The following is a 22,656-nucleotide window of genomic DNA, read 5'->3' as shown; positions in this document are numbered from 1 at the left end:
GTATAACTCTATACTCAAGAATGACACCTGGTATTTGACAGATCTATCTCATGGCAAGAAGGCCATTGGTACTAAGTGGGTTTACAAGTTAAAACGCAAAGTAGATGGTAGCATTGATCTCTACAAGGCCAGACTTGTGGCAAAGGTGTATGCCCAGCAACACAAAAGGGCATTGATTATGATAAGACCTTTGCACCCACATCTCGTATGACTACCATTAGGTGTCTCATTGCTTTGGCAGCACATCATGGGTGGAATGTACATTAGTTGGACATTAAGACTGCATTCTCGAATGGTGATTTACATGAGGAGGTGTATGTATCATAGCCTCCTGGTTTTGTTATGAAAGGAGAAGAGTCTAAAGTATGCATGTTGAAAAAGGCTCTTTATGGCCTTAAGCAGGCTCTTAGAGCATGGTATGAGAAGATCCATAAATACTTGGTTGCAAATGATTTTTGCAACAGTCCAACAAAGAGTACCCTCTATGTGAAGAGGAGTAAGGACATATTTTTGGTCATCATTCTATACGTTGATGACATGCTGCTCATAGGACCCGATATAGATCAGATTTCAGCCTTTAAGGCTGATCTTGCAGTCATCGTTTAAGATGTTAGATTTGGGACCGTTGCATTACTATTTGGGGATTTAGTTTATACAGCACAATGATGGCACTGTTATGTTACAATCTAAATATATACAAAAGCTATTGAAGAGGCTTAATCTTGAACAATGTAAACCTGTGGCTACACCTATGGAGACAGGTACTCGACTTAGTCTTGAAGATGCAGGAGACTCTTTTGATGCTAGTTTATATCAACGGGCTGTTGGATCCCTTCTTTATGTATGCAACATGAGGCCAGATATACAGTATGCGGTCTCACAGTTGAGTGGATTTATGCATAGCCCATGTATGAAGCATTGGCTGGCTATTGACCGGGTTTTTTGCTATTTATAGGACACTCAATATTTTGGGTTGTTTTATCCAAAAGGGGGTGAGTCACAGTTGCGTGCTTTTAGTGATTCAGATTGGGCTGCTGGATGTTATGACACACGAGTGTCCACTAGTGGGTTTTGCTTTTGCCTTGGTGATTCATGTATATCATGTCTCTGTAAGAAGTAGCCTACAGTGGCCACTTCCAGCAGCAATGAACCTGAGTATATGGCAGCTTTTACAGTTACAGTTGAGTGTGTGTGGCTTAGACGTCTTATGACTGATTTGGGTGTTGGACAGTCGATTTTCACTGACAGCCAGAGTGCATTAGCAGTTGCCAGGAACCCAGTGTTTCATGCTCACACTAAGCGCATTGAGGTGCATTACCACTATGTCAGGGAAAGACTCTCTACAGCAGAGATCAGCTTGGTCTATGTGCCTACACATGACAACATGGCAGATTTATTCATGAAGGCTCTTCCTCATGAAAAGTTCGAAGCTTTTCGTAAAGCTTTGGGCTTACTGCCTTTTTAGGATTGATCGACTATACCCTGTATGTGTTCACATCATCACTCCGGGGGATTTGTAGCATTATATGGTAGTGATGTGTGTTGAACACACTTAGGACCCGGGGCACTTTTTTTTCATTAGGAGGTTTTTTTCCCGTGTGTACGTACACCCTCTTATCTACTCATTTTGGGGTGTGTACTTATCTTTTGTATTTGGCACACATTTGCTCATTCTAATCTAGTGAGTTTGTGTGCTCTCAAGCTTCTCTATCTTGTGTGTGTGCATTCCAACAATGGCCACGTATATAAATGAATATCTCTCATAATACAGGGAGACTCTCCCATTGTGCAATAATATTATCTTGCTCTTGCTAATCCTCCTGCTAATCTCTCTCTCTCTAATGCATGCTAGTGATGTGAGGTGAGAGGAGGGACGAGTACACGTAGTGCAACACGACAGTGTGTGAGTGATGTGAGGTGAGAGGAGGGACGAGTACACGTAGTGCAACGCGACAGTGTGACAACACTCACGGGGAGATGCGGTAGAATTGCTTCTCAAGGAGTTATAGAGCTTTGAGACCTCGAGGGTTACGAGCTCAGCCATTGGAAAGATCCTCACGACAGTTGCGGTTCACTAGGTAATATCTTGTTCGATGTGTCGATGTGTTTCAAGGGGGGTTAGGGTGAGCCATAACATTATCCTAGGATCCATGTCACCACTTGGCCAAAGGTGGTGGACAGGGTGCTTATGTGCATTATAGGAAGGTGCTTATGTGCATTATAGGAAGTAAGCATCGTTGCTATCTTTTTGGAGGTAGCTCTCAAGATGGCTGATGGGAACTATTGGTCTTCGGATTTCTTGGTCAACTTTGATGCTTCATTCTCCTAATCTAGTTTTCTCTGAGCAATTTATAGTAGTTGCTTATGCTAGGTTTGCTTCTTTGTGAGCAACGGATTCGTTTGAGGTTAGATAAAAATGTGTGGATGGCAGCTTTATTCTCCTATTCAAGTTTTCTCTCAGCAATTTATAGTAGTTGCTTATGCTAGGTTCATTTCTTTGTGAGCAATGGATGCTTTCGAGGTTCGATATAAATGTGTGGATGCCTTACCTATCTTGGTTTCAATGAACATAAGACTCATTTTTGGTAGTTCGTTTAAAAGAGAGTGCTCTCACTCAACTGATAGATTATCTCCAATCTTTTATATCTTGATTGATGTGTTATGGTATGTAGATACACTAGCATGCTTCATACTCAATCTGACTTGCAACCTCCCTAGAATTGGTTGATTTAGAAGACTTGAGTCTTATCCTTTTTTGGGTTTGTGTCCTTTCAACCTAATTCGTGCAACCCTCCATCAGGTGATGTCAAGTCTATCATGGAGGACTTTAGTTAGGAGAATCTTATGTTGCTACCTGCTCAAGTTATGGCTATCAGAGAGCCTTTTGATCATGTCTTCCTTGCTTCTGCTTTAGATGTACAAGATGAGGTGGCAAAAGCAAGCCTTGTTTCTTGTCAGAATACGTCATCTTGGTTGCCTCTAGGGTTGTTGTCTACTTTTCTTCATGGCTTTCTTGCATTTGTTTTGGGTATAGAAGATGAGGAGGTAGAAGCAGGGCTTTTTAATTGTCAAAATGCTCCCTCTTGCTTGCTTGCTTCTAGGGTTGTGCTCTTGGGCTAGAGCTAGATAATGTTTTAGATATGTAACTACTCATCAAAACTTGATGGATTTGTATGGTTTGAAAGTATCGGAGATTGTTAGAAAGATTTTTTCTTTTTAATACATTTTACACTTTTCAATTTTTCTTTTTAATACATTTTACACTTACCATTATTGGAAAAAGACATTGTGAAAGAAAAAGGTGCAATATTGTGACCCCAAGAGGATAGGATGCTCGCAGTTCTTGGTAAAGGTGCCAAGTTTGAGTCACACAAAGCATTCATGATGTTTTTTGTTTATGGTTTGATGCCTTATAAATAAAGTGCCACCACATGCTATCTTCGCATGTCCCACAATGCAATTAAGTTGTTGGTCTTATTGTCTCAATCTCACCTCTCTTGAAATGGTTAATACTGGATCAATTGTAGTAGCTAGTGGAAGACCTCTTTGTAGTGTTCGCGGAAAACATTTTTCTTAGCAAGTCAAAAAAATTGCATCCTCAAAATTTAAGGGTTTTCGTCAAAAATTTATTGACCTTTTGGGCAACTTATAACTACATCACCTAAAAATTTGTTGTTTTTTAAAATTGCAAATTTAAAATTTACAAGTAAAAACTAAAACGTTGCAAGTACATCGTAACTTTTTGCAGGTTTTCTATGAACACTGCCTCCATGCAATTTAAACCTTACACGATGTGTCCCACTTAAATAAGTACTTTGACCAAGTCATAACAAGTATTGTCAATTTCCTTCTTTTTTAGGACTCCCACTATCCTATGGAGAAAAGGATATCAAACTAGTTTGAGCTGACCACTCAGGGTAAGGGTGTACTTCTACATCAATGATTATGGAAGACTCTTGGTTAAAACAACTACACCAAACAACACAACACCAAAAAAAAAAAAAACTAAAAAAAAAACAGTTGCTGCACAACTCAGCTCTAAAGTCCTAAATTGGTGTATAATTGAATTACATAAAGGCTAAAAGAGAACAAATGCTTGACTTCAGCATATTGAAGAGTTCTGTCCGGCAATTTTCATCCTCATCTAAGTTGCACAATCGCTACCAGTATTCAAATTTTCATCACTACCATCACAATTTTCAGCAACAGCCAGGCGCACTACCATCACCAATATTCCTCACAAATACACTTTCCATCCTCGAAAATGTGAATGCGATTTGTGTCTTTGACCTAAATTTTGCGCTTCTCCATCTTTAATATGAGCCATGTAGCAAAATGGCAGTCACCACAAACCTGCATGTTCTTCATAACACGTATATGTCATGTGCACACACATGTACATGCTAATCTCAGGGCTAATCTTGGAGGCAACATGATAAAGACTCACTAGAACCAGATATTTTGGAGCATTGGAGTGCAAGTTTAGGCAAGGGATGGACTCGAGTGGACTCAGGGACCTGTCGGCTGCATGGAGAACAAGATATGGTTGTGTCGGCTGGTTCAGATAGGTCGGGATCTGCTTTAATCGACCAGCAATCGGCCAGATCTCTAGCTGTCCAAGGCCTATAAAAGTCATGTTTGCTCATTGTTTATTTCATTCAACTCCTTTTGAGTTGGGTCTAGACATAGGACTAGGGTTAGGGTTTTCTAACTTTTCCAAAAGGCAGCCCATGGCTAGAAGGGATTATGTACCTTACTGCACCATATGACATACTGAATTTCCAGCTCTCTCTCTCTCTTCTGTCTGCGTTTTTGCATCAGCATGTTCTAGATGGTGTTTAGGGCTTAAAGAAGCATATCAAAGCTTCCGCATGTAACATTGGTATCAGAGCATCGGGCTCAACAAGACTAAACCCTGATTCACTCCCATATGAAGGTGTACAGGTCCAAGGTATCAGAGCATCAGGCTCAACAAGGCTAAACCCTGATTCACTCCCATATGAAGGTGTACAGGTCCAAGGTACAAGAAAGGGCACAGATACAAGGCCCAAAGCAAGGAACACAAGACAGGGAAGAGCTCCCAAGAGGTTGGTTGGTGGTGTTCCACAAAGCCCAAAGGGGATGGCAGTCCTGTAAGCCAGGAAAGGCTTTCGGGCAACGGTTCCAAGGAAGGATGAACCTCCAAGGGGTGGAGTGAGAGTGCCAAACTCATTTCTTAGAAATGAAGACCAAGACGGTGTTCAGAGACAGGGCAGGAACAGAATGGGGACTGGATGGAACAGATGCATAGATCTTCTTCAGAGTTAGAGTGGATTTGGAGACCGGGCCGGGCATTCAATGAAAAGGTTGCCTAAGTAGGAAGGATGACAGAGGGACTTCGGGAATGGAATGGGATGATGACAGTCATCCAAGAAGCAGATTGGAATCCCGTCATCAAGTTTTGAAGAGCGGGATGTCATGTGCACACACACATACATGCTAATCTCAGGGCTAATCCTGGAGGCAACATGATAGAGACTCACTAGAACCAGATATTCTGGAGCATTGAAGTGCAAGTTTAGGCAAGGGATGGACTGGAGGGGACTCAGGGACCTGTCGGCTACATGGAGAAAAAGATATGGCTGTGTCGGCTGGTTTAGACAGGTTGGGATCTACTTTAATTATGTTTGTGTCCAGGCGGCTGGCCGACCAGATCTCTAGCTGTCCAAGGCCTGTAAAAGTCATGTTGGCTCGTTGTTTATTCATTCAACTCCTTTTGAGTTGGGTCTAGACATAGGACTAGGGTTAGGGTTTTCTACCTTTTCCAAAAGGCAGCCCATGGCTGCAAGGGATTATGTACCTTCTTGTACCATATGAAATGCTGAATCATCCTCAAGAAGATGCAAAATGGATGCCCAAGAGATTTTTCCGAGCTTATCCTGAGATCCTTCGTTCTTTTCAAACCCAGCAAACCTGCAATTGAGGGCAATTGCAAACTCAAGCAAGAGGGATGTCATGAGAATATATTTTAAGTCCTCTTTAAGAATATTATTTTTCCCTCTTGAGTAATTTGGGGACGCCTAGGTTACTCTTGCGTCATGCCGGCTAGGTTAATATTATGGGTGACACCACTATAAATATTAATACATGCGGTATATGACGTATGCTTGGGACCGTCTATGATTATTTCAGTTAGGTTTGTATTGGCAGGGTGATTCCTGGAGTACTTACGCCTGGTAGTCATGAGTTGGTTATGGTTTGTGCCTGTTTAATATTTGTGAGATTAATTTAATTATTAATTGGACTTATATTTTCAAGTGAAGAAGATTACGAGGATTGATAAATAATGTCAAGGAGAATGTTTCTTATGTGCATCATATTTATTTTTACAAGCGTAGCTTGTAACCTTAGTAGTTGATTTTTCCATTTTGATACATTGGAAAAAATACATTTATAATGTTAAATTTATTAAAGCCTAAAGGCTTTATCCTAGCCCCAATTTTTGGGACACTCTATTTTTGTTGTAGAAGAGTGTCGTGCTCTCTAAAAGCACACTTTGTATATTTTTGGGAGCTATGGCCTATTTTTGGTTGAAAGCTAATAAAAATACTCTTGTGTGGGGGAAGGCCACGCACAAGAGGGGGGAAGATTGCACCCAGCCTTGTGTTGATGGTGATGTTTTTCTTTCTCTTGCTTATGTTTTGTTATGTGCTTTAATTTTCAATTTAATTCAAGTAGTTGTTTTAATATTTGATATAATTTATGAGTTTTTGATTATTCTCTTCAAGAAGATTAAAGGGTCCCGTGACAGTAAAGTTGTGCTTGAGCTATGGTGATTTTATTGGAAAGTTCCAATCTAACCAAAATCCTAGAGATCTTTTCAGTAAGATATGTTGGAAGTTCCAGCTCCTCCAAGGTCTCTTTCTCCCATAATAACAATTGTACAATGCCTGCAGGAGTGTTCAACGTGAACTCTCTCTCTCTCTCTACTCTCCCTTCTGTCTGCGTTTTTGCATCAGTATGTTCTAGATGGTGTTTAGGGCTGAAAGAAGCATCTCGGAGCTTCTGCATGTAACGATGTAGGTGTCCCTTCAGGTGTATTGATGAGGGCACATGCGATGGCCAACTTCGCACTATGCCCACATAGCACATCTTCCTTTGCATCATCTGAAATGACTTGTGACACTCAGTGCAAACCTGGGGAATACCCTTCCAGCAGCGATATTTTTTGACCAATGTCTTTTAGCTTTGCATAGATATTTTTGCCTTGGGGATGACTCCCATCCCCCACAATAAATGAATGTACATTTCTACTTGCATCAATCCACCAACAACGTCCTGGTATCTTCCAAGCTCCATTTTTCCATCTCATATCTTAAACCTTGTCCGCTTCCTCTCCCATGCCAGCAGCTGCATATATATTACTCATGAGGACATATGCGGAAGCATTCTTTTCATCCAACCGTACTGCATGCTCAAAGACCCATCTTCCAAGCTTAACATTTCCCCATTTTTGACAAGCACCCAACAGACCATACCAAACCGGAGGACAATCAGAAGGTGGCATCTTCTCAATCACACTTATTGCCTTGTCAAAGTGTCCTGCACGACTGAAAAGATCAACCATGCAAGTGTGGTGCTCTAAAGTTGGGATGATGTTGTAGACTGTGCTCATAGTCTCAAAGTACATTTGCCCCTCATCCACTAGACCTGTGTGACTGCACGCAGTAAGCAACACAGCGAATGTGACCAGGTCTGGCTCTGTAAATTCTCCTATCATTTTGCTGAACGAGTCAAAAACACTTTCAACCTTTCCAAGCTGGGCATATCCCGCCATTATCGCATTCCAGGATACTACATCCCGTACTAAAAGCTTTTCAAACACTTCTTGTGCTTTTGCAAGCGCGCCACATTTGGCATACATATCCACCAATGCATTGCCAAGCACAATATCTTTCTCCAATAACCCCTGCCTGGCAATCTCAGCATGTATCTCTTGGCCCTTCTCAGCTGCTCCTATGCTGCCACAAACTTTCAAGATGCATAGAAAGGTCACTGCATTTGGGTAGAGGCCCTCATCTCGCATCCGTCCGAAGCAGTTCAGAGCTTCATCACCGTGCCCATGCTCAGCATATCCTGCAATTAGCGCATTCCAGGAAACTACATCCCGTGCTGGAAGCTCATCAAACACTTCTTGTGCTTTTGAAAGCACGCCACATTTGGCATACATATCCACCAATGCCGTGCCAAGCACAAAATCGTTTTCCAATAACCCCTGCCTGGCAACCTCAGCATGTATCTCTTGGCCCTTCTCAGCTGCTCCTATGCTGCCGCAAGCTTTCAAGATCCATAGAAAGGTGACTGCGTTTGGAAAGAGGCCCTTCTCTTGCATGTGTCCAAAACAGTTCAGAGCTACATCACCATGCCCGTGCTGGGCATATCCTGCAATTAGAGCATTCCACGCAACTACATCCCGTACTGGAAGCTCGTTAAACACTTCTTGTGCTTTTGCAAGCACGCCACATTTAGCATACATATCCACCAATGCCGTGCCAAGCACAATATCTTTTTCTAATAACCCCAGCCTGGCAACCTCAGAATGTATCTCTTCACCCTTCTCCGCTGCTCCTATGCTGCCGCAAGCTTTCAAGATGCATAGAAAGGTGACTGCGTTTGGAGAGAGGCCCTTGTCTCGCATCAGTCCAAAACAGTTCAGAGCTACATCACCATGCCCGTGCTGGGCATATCCTGCGATTAGCGCATTCCAGCAAACTACATCCCGTACTGGAAGATCGTCAAACACTTCTTGTGCTTTTCGAAGCACGCCACATTTAGCATACATATCCACCAATGCAGTGGCAAGCACAATATCTTTTTCTAATAACCCCTGCCTGGCAACCTCAGCGTGTATCTCTTCGCCCTTCTCCACTGCTCCTATGCTGCCGCAAACTTTCAGGATGCATAGAAAAGTGACTGCGTCTGGGTAAAGGCCCTCGTCCCGCATCCGTCCAAAACAGTTTAGAGCTTCATCACCGTGCCCATGCTGGGCATATCCCGCCATTAGCGCATTCCAAGATACTACATCCCGTATCGGAAGCTCGTCGAACACTTCTTGCGCTTTCGCAAGCGCGCCATATTTGGCATACATATCCACCAATGCATTGCCAAGCACAATATCTTTCTCCAAAAACCCCTGCCTGGCAACCTCAGCATGTATCTCTCGGCCCATCTCAGCTGCTCCTATGCTGCCACAAGCTTTCAAGATGCATAGAAAGGTGACTGCATTTGGGTAGAGGCCCTCGTCTTGCATCCGTCCAAAGCAGTTCAGAGCTTCATCACCGTGCCCATGCTCAGCATATCCTGTGATTAGCGCATTCCAGGAAACTACATCCCGTGCTGGAAGCCCATCAAACACTTCTTGTGCTTTTGCAAGCATGCCACATTTGGCATACATATCCACCAATGCCGTGCCAAGCACAATATCTTTTTCCAATAACCCCTGCCTGGCAACCTCAGCATGTATCTCTTGGCCCTTCCCAGCTGCTCCTATACTGCCACAAGCTTTCAAGATGCATAGAAAGGTGACTGCGTTTGGAGAGAGGCCCTTCTCTCGCATCAGTCCAAAACAGTTCAGAGCTACATCACCATGCCCGTGCTGGGCATATCCTGTGATTAGCGCATTCCATGAAACTACATCCCGTACTGGAAGCTCATCAAACACTTCTTGCGCTTTTGCAAGCACGCCACATTTAGCATACATATCCACCAATGCAGTGCCAAGCACAATATCTTTTTCTAATAACCCCTGCCTGGCAACCACAGCATGTATCTCTTTGCCCTTCTCAGCTGCTCCTATGCTGCCACAAGCTTTCAAGATGCAAATAAAGGTGACTGAGTCTGGGGAGAGGCCCTCATCTCCCATCCGTCCAAAACAGTTCAAAGCTTCATGACCGTGCTTGTGCTGGGCATATCCTGCCATTAGCGCATTCCACGAAACAACATTACGTACTGGAAGCTCGTCAAACACTTCTTGCGCTTTTGCAAGCGCCCCACATTTAGCATACATATCCACCAATGCAGTGCCAAGCACAACATCTTTCTCCAATAACCTCTGCCTGGCAACCTCAGCATGTATCTCTTTGCCCTTCTCAGCTGCTCTTATGCCCCCGCAAGCTTTCAAGATGCAAACAAAGGTGACTGCGTCTGGGGAGAGGCCCTTGTCTCGCATCCGTCCAAAGCAGTTCAGAGCTTTATCACCATGCCCGTGTTGGGCATATCCTGCAATTAGCGCATTCCAGGAAACTACATCCCGTACTGGAAGCTCATCAAACACTTCTTGTGCTTTTGCAAGCGCACCGCATTTGGCATACATATGGAGTAGGGTGTTGCCGACATAAATGTTCTTTTCAAGCAACCCCCTTTTGAGAATATCAGCATGTATTCTGCTGCCTTTGCACAGGTCCTTTTGCTTGGCACAAGCCTTTAGCAACGCCACAAGAGCAGTAGCGTCTCGAAACTCCTCGTGGTTGCCGTTGGTAACAATCAGCACCTCCTCACCTCGGTGGTGGATTTCCTTGGCCTTGGTCATCCGCTTATCCTTCCGTACACAGAACTCTCCATCTTTCACTTGGAGTTGCAGTCCCAACTGCTCTTGGACCCAAGGCGGATTGTGCCGGTCATCCATCCACAGCGGCTCGTTTGTCAGTTTGTGCCTGAAGTCTGGGGATCTTGGGCTTCTCTGTGATGCAAAACAAAACTTAGGAAAGCCAATAGCTCTCCTGTACTCTCATGAAATTGTAAAACAGTGCTTACCTTACTGTTCCGATTGTCCCAAAATTGGGAGGGATCCCTGAAGTACTCCTTCCATAAGAAGTCCATGTCTCTACATGCCATTGAGAGGGAGCCGAACAAGCCCTTTTCGGTTGTTACGAAGTGAGCGTTCCTGACTTTCTTTGGGGTTGTTAAGTGGTGAGCACTGCAGAGGAGTTATGAATTCTAGAAGAGGCAGCTTGGCAATCGTTGCTGTGGCACCACCTCACTTTGTCTACCGAGAGTGATGATTTTTTTTTTTAATGAAATTTTTTTTTTGTTTGTTTAGATGGTTTTTCATTTTTGGCTCAGAAGAAATACATTGAAGGGACATGATCATAAATAAATAAGGCTTTAGCGTCTGGTTTGTTTTTTTAGTCTATCTTGTGAATTAAGAAATTAAGGAAAAAAATGATTGGCTAAGGGTTCTCAAAGTTTGAGCATATCTCATGCATTGGGTGCTTACTTATATCTCATGGTAAGAACTCAATGTGGCTCAAAGAAAGTAAACAATATTTTTTTAGAATCTCTCCCCCTCTCTCTCATCATTCTCTCTCATGCTTCTTTTCTTTTCCCTTCCCTTGTATTCAAGTTTGTCTTTTGTGAAGATTTTCTTCTATGTTTGGAGTGCCAAATGAGGATAATCGACAAATTTGGGTACCTCGCAAAACAATAGTACCCACCAAAACCAAGCCTTGAGAATCTAGAAGCAAAAGAGGTCAAATTCTAAACCATGTAAAGCCGCTAGAGTTCAACAAATATCAATGCCGACTTAACAAGTTTGGGTTTCAAGGGCATTGCTACAAGTCCAAGCATACTTTGAAGCAGCAATTCAAGCATGGATCTAATGGCAAAAGACACAAACCTCAAGGAGGAATATACTTACACACTAAAGATGAAGCCTCTTTAGTCAAAGTACCAAAGAAGATGTCCACAATTTCATCAAAGTTGGATCCCAAAACATTTACTTCAAGTTCACAGCAGGTACTTTAATGGCAATAATCTCATATGGGTGCCCAAAAAGGTTTAAAGGGATCGAGTCTCTCCAATAGCTTCTGTATCAACTTCGACAGCATTAGCAACACGCAAATCGCAACAGATGTGGCAACTAAAATCACAACAATGTTTCAAATGAAGATAAGATCCATGGTCCAAACATTTGGCATCTCAAATCTATTACTATAAGCAAACAATCTTCAACCTCAAAGCAAGTGAGCATGTTTTATGCTCACTCATTATTAGTGGAAATCACAAACCATAGCCTCGTCTCATCAACACTTCCATGTACATCTCTGGATAGGGAGGGAATGGTGGGTGAAAATTTGGTCAATGGTATGGCCCATCGTCTGAACATCATAGCTTCTCCAAACGGGTTTCCCCAACATCAACCTCTTCACATTTGATAAACCTTGGTGTTAATAACAATGAAGAAGATGGATCGTAACAGCCTCGCAAGTCGACTAATCTTCCAAGCCTATCCAATAAACTTGAGTTTTCAACATGTACTTCATTTTTGAATCACCTTGCCCAATTGGTCTCAAAGCACTTGTTTGATCTTTAAAAGAAAAACATGTGGGAGAAAGTCCTCGTCACATACTTTCACAATGATCTTACCATAGGGACATGCCTAACATAGAAGCTGAGCCTACATAGAATGCGTATCTATGTTACCTTCTTAGAACCATCCCTTCTCTTCCATTTCCTAACAAGTCATAGAATCCCCACTACCCTTAATAAAACTGCAAGATGAGAGGTCCCATTAGAGCTTGAGATGGGCACAAGATTGAGGAAAGTTTGCCTCAATGTAGCCAAGAATCCATGGAAAGTTTGAGAGCTCCAAGATTTGTATTAATTATGATTAGTAAAAATGATTAGCTACCACATTAGTGTTATAATTAGTATTTATACTTGGTTGTGGGTTCACACTTATTAAAATGTGCCCATGCCCAAGCCTTAGGCCCTTGGCCCCTAGTTCCCACTTATTCCTTGGCCCATGGCCCCTTATTAACAAGTATATCCATGGTTGGAAATAACCCCTTTGTTACAAACCATCCCCACCCATTGGTTTCATCGTTGAAACCAATGCATTCAGCTCTTGGAATGGTTGAACATCAGCACACCATGTATAAGAATCAAACCATGAAATCAGCATCATATACATGGCTGAAATTCTGTCCATGAGAGCATTTGCAACCAATAATAGACCCATAAATGTATGAAATGCCCTCAAAACAACCGTTCAATGGTACCCCATGACATAGCATAGCTCCATGAGTCATCTCCATGCATGTGAACTCACTTCCAACATCAATGGGGCTCCAAAAACTGGTCATAATAGAAAATTCCAACAAGCATGCTTTTCATAGATGACCCATTCATTGACCTCCATATGCATCCAATAGCCCTTGGAAACCATCTAACATAGCCTTCTAAAGGGGTAAACCCTTCCATTTGACCAAGTACTCCACCAGTGTACGGTTGTGAAGTACTCTTTCCCTCTTCCAACGAGACTGTCTGGCACATACTCCACCATGCCTTCCTCATTCGTGGGAGGAAGTTCATCCATGACTTGCACTTTTGACCCCAAGTATGCCTTCAAGTTAGAAACATGGAATACATCATGTATTCAAGTAGTTGAAGGAAGAAAAAGTTGATAAGCCACTTCACCAACCTTCCTCAACACTTTGTATGGCCCATAATAGTGGTGTGCAAGCTTTGTATTTGCATTTCATTTGAGTGACCATATCTACTCTTGGGAATCCTCAAGAAAACAAGATTCCCCTCCTTGAATTCGAGAGGTCTTCTATGGGCATCCTCATAGTGCTTCATTCTCTCTTGAGACTTCTTAATGTTGTCTTTCCATCGTTGGAGTAGCACATGTAACTTTTCCACTTCTTCTTTAGCACCTGGATTCACATCATCATGCTTGAAGACCATCATGGAAAGATTGACTTTGTATCCATACATGGCTTCAAGTGGAGACATCCCAATGCTAGGATGATAAGTGTTGTTATAAGCAAACTCCATCAAATGCAACCACTTATCCCAAGCATGTTGAGTGTCAAAGCAATAATGTCTCAAGTAGGTCTCCAACCATTTCTTTACCTTCTCGGTTTGACCATCGGTCTCGAGATGATATGCGGTACTAGGTGCCAATTGTGTTTCCGTGCTCTCAAATAGCGTGTGCCAAAAACCACGGGATCCTTATTCATTTGATATGCAAACACTTTGATACATATGCATGCACGTCCTACCATAACCCTTTCCAATGGAAGCTCTTTCTCATATTACCATCGTCTAAGATGTCTTCCAAGTTATATGCACATAACATTTGAAGACATGATCAACACCGGGTTCATGAAAGCCAATATGGTGGTTTGTTCATGGCCTTTGGATTTGGCTCAAGCTCAATAGCATGGTCCACTTCCCTATTTGGTAGTAGGCACTTTGACCTTTCAAACACATCTTGATATTGTTCTAAAAGCTTTGCCATATCACTATCCACAACTTGCTCATTCTTTGCATTGATGACAACATCATCGGAAAGCTGTAAAACATATATGTGGCCCACTTTCTTCAATTATCTCTTGCGTTTTGTGGCATTAATGAGTGTTAACTTTGAACCATTGATTCCTCTCAAAGTGGCAATCTCCTTGCCATGCATGAAACTCATGAATCCCTCTCGAATATTTATGGCAATTGTCCCAAGAGTGGACAGCCAATCACATCCCAAGATGACGTCAATCAGACCCATTTTCATGACTAAAAAATTTGCTTTGCAAGTGGCCTCTTTGTCAAACATCAAGTCCACATCTCGGCATTCCATTGTACATTGCATTTTGACACCATTACCCACTTGAACAAAATGCATGGAAGACAAAGATAAGGGTTGAAATCTCAAGTTGTGTAGAGATTTGGCATTGAAAAAACTATGTGTACTCCCACTATCCACAAGAACATATGCCACCCTTCCATTGATGTAGGTCTTCAACCTCAATGTATTTGCATTTCTGCATCCCACATAAGCATCATTTGATAGAGTGCAAACGATGGCATCCTTGCATGAACCATCCGGAGCACACATAGGAGAAGGTAGTCCATCATCATACTCTTCAAGATTCCCACAATGATCACCACCGGGGTCGAAAGGAAACTCACCACCAAGCTCACAATCCTCTTCATCCTCCATGGTTTCATTGCATTCCACATAATCTTCAACTTCATTATTCTTCTCCTCTTCCATTTCGGTAAGAATGACATTGAGAGTTGTACCTCTTTCCTTGCAAGTATTTGCATGCTCATTATGCCATTTCTCACCATATTTGAAGCATAGCCCCTTGCTTCTTAACTCATTCAAGTGGTCCTCTTTGACAAACTTTGTCTTGTTGATGCCCACATTCTTTCCATCACCACTCAAAGGCTTTGTAGATCCATTGCCAAATCTGAAGTTATGTTTCTTGCTCCAATCTTTACCATAGACGGTAGGGTATATAGGAATAGCCATGGTTGATGAAGCATTTGGGTTTGTTTTGACCAAAGTAGGGGGTGCTTCACTCTTCTTTTGGTCTTTTAATCCACCTCTTGAAGGGTATTTCTCCTCATAAATCTCGGCCAACATCATTGCCTCTTCAAGAGTGGTCGGCATTTGTGCTTCGACATCCGCTCCAATGTCCCTTGACAACCCTTTGATATACTTCACAATCTTGTAACCGCCATCAAGTCCTTTGACATAGAGCATAAGTTTCACAAATTTATGATTGTAGTCTCACACACTACTGGATTGAGTAAGGTTATCCCATTCGGTGACTTTGTGAGCATCATGTAATTTAGACATAAAAGCATCTCTCATTTTCTCCTTGAATGCATTCCAAGAAGTAATGACATAGATGCCCTCCCGTCCATCAATAAAAGATGCAAATTTTCAAAGGAAGGTGGAAAAGAGGAGTACTTGCTCTCCCCTACTTCTCCATGAGTTTTCTAGCTTGGAAATAGTGCAAATTTCATCAAAAATCATAAATTCAAGGTAAGCCCAAATCCATTTGTTCAAATATTTCTTAAATTGGCTATTCATTACTTCCATTTTATGAAACATTGAGTAAATAAATGAGTCTCAAATAAATGAGGTAGAAGACTTAGGGTTAATTTTTGGATAAAAAGGATCCACTCTAATAATTTATAGTTAACAAAACTTATGTTAAAAATGTGCAGTTGTACAAAAGGTTTATAGGCCCGGAGATGCTATGAATGCAACAAACACAGCAAGTAACTCACCCAAACCCAATGCAAGAGAGAGAGAGATGGTGTAGATAATGTTGGACTAACAAGAACGATGTTACCAAATAGCACACAACTCCTAGAATAAGTACAGGTTATGGTCTACTACGCTTTCTAATCGCAAGGACCAGATACCCTCAAACAGTCACTCAAGTGTACTGATCTTAATGATTACAACGATCACACAATGATGATATGACAATTACTTAGGTGTCTTTAATCAGGCATCGACCGGTATAATGTCCAATAAAGTAGACACCCACTTTCCTAAGTCCTAAACCCTAACTTGCATAACTTATGAAACTTTCACGAATTGACCATTAAAATTATCCTAGGATCCATGTGACCACTTGGCCAAAGGTGGACAGGGTGCTTATGTGCATTCATAGGAAGTAAGCATCATTGCCATCTTTTTGGAGGTAGCTCTCAAGATGGCTGATGGGAACCATTGGTGTTAGGATTTCTATGTCAACTTCGATGCTTCATTCTCCTAATCGAGTTTTCTCTGAGCAATTTATAGTAATTGCTTATGCTAGGTTTGCTTCTTTGTGAGCAATGGATGCTTTTGAGGTTAGATAAAAATGTGTGGATGCCTTTGGTGCTTCATTCTCCTATTCAAGTTTTCTCTCAGCAATTTATAGTAGTTGCTTATGCTAGGTTCGTTTCTTTGTGAGCAATGGATGCTTTCGAGGTTCGATATAAATGTGTGGATGCCTTACCTATCTTGGTTTCAATGAACATAAGACTCTTATTTTTGGTAATTGAGAAAGTCCTAAATTGGTGTATAATTGAATTACAGAAAGGCTAAAAGAGAACAAATGCTTAAATTCAGCATACTGAAGAGTTCTGTCTGGCAATTTTCATCGTCATCTGAGTTGCACAAATCGCTACCAGTATTCAAATTTTCATCACTACCATCACAAATTTCAGCAGCAGCCAGGCAACACAATTGCACTACCATCACCAGTATTCCTCACAAATACACTTTCCATCCTCGAAAATGTGAATGCGGTTTGCGTCTTTCACCTGAATTTTGCGCTTCTCCATCTTTGATATGAGCCATGTAGCAAAATGGCATTCACCACAAACCCGCATGTTCTTCGTAACACGTATGGGTGTCCCTTCAGGTGTATTGATGAGGGCACATGCGATGGCTAACTTCGCACTATGCCCACAGCACATCTTCCTTTGCATCATCTCAAATGGCTTGTGACACTCAGTGCAAACCTGGGGAATACCCTTCCAGCGATATTTTTTGACCAATGTCTTTTAGCTTTGCATACATATTTTTGCTTTGGGGATGACTCCCATCCCCCACAATAAATGAATCTACATTTCTACTTGCATCAGTCCACCAACAACGTCCTGGTATCTTCCAAGCTCCATTTTTCCATCTCATATCTTCAACCTTGTCCGCTTCCTCTCCCATGCCAGCAGCTGCATATATATTACTCATGAGGACATATGCAGCAGCATTCTTTTCATCCAACCAGACTGCATGCTCAAAGGCCCATCTTCCAAGCTTCACATTTCCCCATTTTTGACAAGCACCCAATAGACCAGACCAAAGCGGAAGACAATCAGCAGGTGGCATATTCTGAATAACACGTATTGCCTTGTCAAAGTGCCCTGCACGACCGAAAAGATCAACCATGCAAGTGTGGTGCTCTAAAGTTGGGATGATGTTGTAGACTGTGCTCATAGTCTCAAAGTACATTTGCCCCTCATCCACTAGACCTGCATGACTGCACGCAGTAAGCAACACAGTGAATGTGACCAGGTCTGGCTCTGTAAATTCTCCTATCATTTTGCTGAACGAGTCAAAAACAGTTTCAACCTTTCCAAGCTGGGCATATCCTGCCATTAGCGCATTCCAGGATACTACATCCCGTACTAAAAGCTTTCCAAACACTTCTTGCGCTTTTGCAAGCACGCCACATTTGGCATACATATCCACCAATGCATTGCCAAGCACAATATCTTTCTCCAATAACCCCTGCCTGGCAACCTCAGCATGTATCTCTTGGCCCTTCTCAGCTGCTCCTATGCTGCCACAAGCTTTCAAGATGCATAGAAAGGTGACTGCATTTGGGTAGAGGCCCTCCTCTCGCATCCGTCCAAAGCAGTTCAGAGCTTCATAACCGTGCCCATGCTCAGCATATCCTGCGATTAGCGCATTCCAGGAAACTACATCCCGTGCTGGAAGCTCATCAAACACTTCTTGTGCTTTTGGAAGCACGCCACATTTGGCATACATATCCACCAATGCCGTGCCAAGCACAATGTCTTTTTCCAATAACCCCTGCCTGGCAACCTCAGCGTGTATCTCTTTGCCCTTCTCAGCTGCTCCTATGGCGCCGCAAGCTTTCAAGATGCAAACAAAGGTGACTACGTCTGGGGACAGGCCCTCATCTCGCATCCGTCCAAAGCAGTTCAGAGCTTTATCACCATGCCCGTGTTGGGCATATCCTGCAATTAGCGCATTCCACGAAACTACATCCCGTATTGGAAGCTCGTCAAACACTTCTTGCGCTTTTGCAAGCATGCCACATTTAGCATACATATCCACCAATGCAGTGGCAAGCACAATATCTTTTTCTAATAACCCCTGCCTTGCAACCTCAGCATGTATCTCTTTGCCCTTCTCCGCTGCTCCTATGCTGCCACAAGCTTTCAAGATGCATAGAAAGGCGACTGGGTCTGGGTAAAGGCCCTCGTCTCGCATCCGTCCAAAACAGTTTAGAGCTTCGTCACCGTGCCCATGCTGGGCATATCCTGCCATTAGCGCATTCCAGGATACTACATCCCGTACTGGAAGCTCGTCAAACACTTCTTGTGCTTTTGCAAGCACGCCACATTTGGCATACATATCCACCAATGCATTGCCAAGCACAATATCTTTCTCCAATAACCCCTGCCTGGCAACCTCAGCATGTATCTCTTGGCCCTTCTCAGCTGCTCCTATGCTGCCACAAGCTTTCAAGATGCATAGAAAGGTGACTGCATTTGGGTAGAGGCCCTCGTCTCGCATCTGTCCAAAGCAGTTCAGAGCTTCATCACCGTGCTCATGCTCAGCATATCCTGCAATTAGTGTATTCCAGGAAACTACATCCCGTGCTGGAAGCTCATCAAACACTTCTTTTGCTTTTGAAAGCATGCCACATTTGGCATACATATCCACCAATGCCGTGCCAAGCACAATATCTTTTTCCAATAACCCTTGCCTGGCAACCTCAGCATGTATCTCTTGGCCCTTCTCAGCTGCTCCTATGCTGCCGCAAGCTTTCAAGATGCATAGAAAGGTGACTGCATTTGGAGAGAGGCCCTTGTCTAGCATCAGTGCAAAACAGTTCAGAGCTACATTACCATGCCCGTGCTGGGCATATCCTGCGATTAGCGCATTCCATGAAACTACATCCTGTACTGGAAGCTCGTCAAACACTTCTTGCGCTCTTGCAAGAACGCCGCATTTAGCATACATATCCACCAATGCAGTAGCAAGCACAATATCTTTTTCTAATAACCCCTGCCTGGCAACCTCAGCATGTATCTCTTCACCCTTCTCAGCTGTTCCTATGCTGCCACAAGCTTTCAAGATGCAAACAAAGGTGACTGCATCTGGGGAGAGGCCCTCGTCTTGCATCCGTCCAAAGCAGTTCAGAGCTTCATCACCATGCTTGTGCTGGGCATATGCTGCGATTAGCGTATTCCAAGAAACTACATCCCGTGCTGGAAGCTCATCAAACACTTCTTGTGCTTTCGCAAGCATGCCACATTTGGCATACATATCCACCAATGCCGTGCCAAGCACAATATCTTTTTCTAATAACCCCTGCCTGGCAACCTCAGCATGTATCTCTTGGCCCTTTTCAGCTGCTCCTATGCTGCCGCAAGCTTTCAAGATGCATAGAAAGGTGACTGCATTTGGGTAGAGGCCCTCATCTCGCATCTGTCCAAAGCAGTTCAGAGCAGCATCACCGTGCCCATGCTCAGCATATCCTGCGATTAGTGCATTCCAGGAAACTACATCCCGTGCTGGAAGCTCATCAAACACTTCCTGTGCTTTTGCAAGCACGCCACATTTGGCATACATATCCACCAATGCCGTGCCAAGCACAATATCTTTTTCCAATAACCCCTGCCTGGCAACCTCAGCATGTATCTCTTCGCCCTTCTCAGCTGCTCCTGTGCTGCCGCAAGCTTTCAAGATCCATAGAAAGGTGACTGCGTTTGGAGAGAGGCCCTTGTCTCGCATCAGTCCAAAACAGTTCAGAGCTACATCACCATGCCCGTGCTGGGCATATCCTGCGATTAGCGCATTCCACGAAACTACATCCCGTACTGGAAGCTCATCAAACACTTCTTGCGCTTTTGCAAGCACGCCACATTTAGCATACATATCCACCAATGCATTGCCAAGCACAATATTGTTTTCTAATAACCCCTGCCTGGCAACCTCAGCATGTATCTCTTCGCCCTTCTCAGCTGCTCCTATGCTGCCACAAGCTTTCAAGATGCAAACAAAGGTGACTGCGTCTGGGGAGAGGCCCTCCTCTCGCATCCGTCCAAAACAGTTCAGAGCTTCATCACCGTGCTTGTGCTGGGCATATCCTGCCATTAGCGCATTCCAGCAAACAACATTCCGTACTGGAAGCTCGTCAAACACTTCTTGTGCTTTTGCAAGCGCGCCACATTTGGCATACATATCCACCAATGCATTGCCAAGCAAAATATTTTTTTCCAATAAGCCCTGCCTGGCAACCTCAGCATGTATCTCTTTGCCCTTCTCTGCTGCTCCTATGCTGCCACAAGCTTTCAAGATGCATAGAAAGGTGACTGCGTCTGGGGAGAAGCCCTCGTCTCGCATCCGTCCAAAACAGTTCAAAGCTTCATCACCGTGCTTGTGCTGGGCATATCCTGTCATTAGCGCATTCCACGAAACAACATTCCGTACTGGAAGCTCGTCAAACACTTCTTGCGCTTTTGCAAGCGCACCACATTTGGCATACATATCCACCAACGCATTGCCCAGCACAATATTTTTTTCCAATAACCCCTGCCTGGCAACCTCAGCATGTATCTCTTTGCCCTTCTCAGCTGCTCCTATGCTGCCACAAGCTTTCAAGATGCAAACAAAGGTGACTGCGTCTGGGGAGAGGCCCTCGTCTTGCATCCGTCCAAAACAGTTCAAAGCTTCATCACCGTGCTTGTGCTGGGCATATCCTGCCATTAGCGCATTCCACGAAACAACATTCCGTGCTGGAAGTTCGTCAAACACTTCTTGCGCCTTTGCAAGCACGCCACATTTGGCATACATATCCACCAATGCAGTGCCAAGCACAATATCTTTCTCCAATAACCCCTGCCTGGCAACCTCAGCATGTATCTCTTTGCCCTTCTCAGCTGCTCCTATGCCGCCGCAAGCTTTCAAGATGCAAACAAAGGTGACTGTGTCTGGGGAGAGGCCCTCATCTCGCATCCGTCCAAAGCAGTTCAGAGCTTTATCACCATGCCCGTGTTGGGCATATCCTGCAATTAGCGCATTCCAGGAAACTACATCCCGTACTGGAAGCTCATCAAACACTTCTTGCGCTTTTACAAGCGCGCCGCATTTGGCATACATATGGAGTAGGGTGTTGCCGACATAAATGTTCTTTTCAAGCAACCCCCTTTTGAGAATATCAGCATGTATTCTGCTGCCTTTGCACAAGTCCTTTTGCTTGGCACAAGCCTTTAGCAATGCCACAAGAGCGGTAGCGTCTCGAAACTCCTCGTGGTTGCCGTTGGTAACAATCAGCACCTCCTCACCTCGGTGGTGGATTTCCTTGGCCTTGGTCATCCGCTTATCCTTCCGTACACAGAACTCTCCATCTTTCACTTGGAGTTGGAGTCCCAAGTGCTCTTGGACCCAAGGCGGATTGTGCCGGCCGTCCATCCACAGCGGCTCCTTTGTCAGTTTGTGCCTGAAGTCTGGGGATCTTGGGCTTCTCTGTGATGCAAAACAAAACTTAGGAAAGCCAATAGCTCTCCTGTACTCTCATGAAATTGTAAAACAGTGCTTACCTTACTGTTCCGATTGTCCCAAAATTGGGAGGGATCCCTGAAGTACTCCTTCCATAAGAAGTCCATGTCTCTACATGCCATTGAGAGGGAGCCGAACAAGCCCTTTTCGGTTGTTAAGAAGTGAGCGTTCCTGACTTTCTTTCAGAGGAGTTATGAATTCTAGAAGAGGCAGCTTGGCAATGGTTGCTGTGGCACCACCTCCCGAGAGTTTTTTTTTTTTTTTTTAATGAACATTTTTTTTTGTTTGTTTATATTGTTTTTCATTTTTGAATTAAGAAATTAAGGAAAAAAATGATTCGCTAAGGGTTCTCAAAGTTTGAGCATATCTCATGCAATGGGTGCTTACTTATATCTCATGGTAAGCACTCCCTCATAACAATATTTTTTTAGAATCTCTCCCTCTCTCTCTCATCATTCTTCCTCATGCTTCTTTTCTTTTCCCTTCCCTTGTATTCAAGTTTGTCTTTTGTGAAGATTTTCTTTTATGTTTGGAGTGCCAAATGAGGATAATCGACAAATTTGGCTACCTCG

At 43.4% G+C, this 22,656-nt stretch overlaps 2 protein-coding genes across 3 annotated transcripts; both read right to left on the bottom strand.

Annotated features, from left to right (window-relative positions):
- Positions 1-6,786: 6,786 nt before the first annotated feature.
- Positions 6,787-11,032, bottom strand: LOC147629536 (pentatricopeptide repeat-containing protein At2g39620-like). The gene is made up of 2 exons (XM_086812810.1): positions 10,792-11,032; positions 6,787-10,717 (listed from the first exon to the last, which is right to left on the bottom strand). Exons 1-2 carry the CDS (start codon positions 10,870-10,872, stop codon positions 7,355-7,357), a joined length of 3,444 nt encoding a protein of 1,147 aa, XP_086668936.1. The 5' UTR covers positions 10,873-11,032; the 3' UTR covers positions 6,787-7,354.
- Positions 11,033-16,831: 5,799 nt separating this feature from the next.
- On the bottom strand, positions 16,832-22,324 carry LOC147629535 (pentatricopeptide repeat-containing protein At2g39620-like). Of its 2 annotated transcripts, XM_086812808.1 has the most exons (3): positions 22,126-22,283; positions 17,402-22,051; positions 17,064-17,314 (listed from the first exon to the last, which is right to left on the bottom strand). In XM_086812808.1, the coding sequence occupies exons 1-3, from the start codon at positions 22,204-22,206 to the stop codon at positions 17,279-17,281; spliced, it is 4,767 nt and encodes a 1,588-aa protein (XP_086668934.1). In that variant the 5' UTR covers positions 22,207-22,283; the 3' UTR covers positions 17,064-17,278. The 2 variants fall into 2 exon arrangements, with proteins under 2 accessions (XP_086668933.1, XP_086668934.1); XM_086812807.1 differs by having other exon boundaries at positions 16,832-22,051; positions 22,126-22,324.
- Positions 22,325-22,656: the final 332 nt, after the last annotated feature.

Source organism: Cibotium barometz, chromosome 18, assembly GCF_041138505.1.
Source record: "Cibotium barometz isolate CiBa-2024 chromosome 18, ASM4113850v1, whole genome shotgun sequence".
In the NCBI taxonomy this organism is placed as follows: Eukaryota; Viridiplantae; Streptophyta; class Polypodiopsida; order Cyatheales; family Cibotiaceae; genus Cibotium; species Cibotium barometz.
Note: the sequence above shows the minus strand (reverse complement) of the source record. Positions and strands in the feature narration are given on the sequence as shown.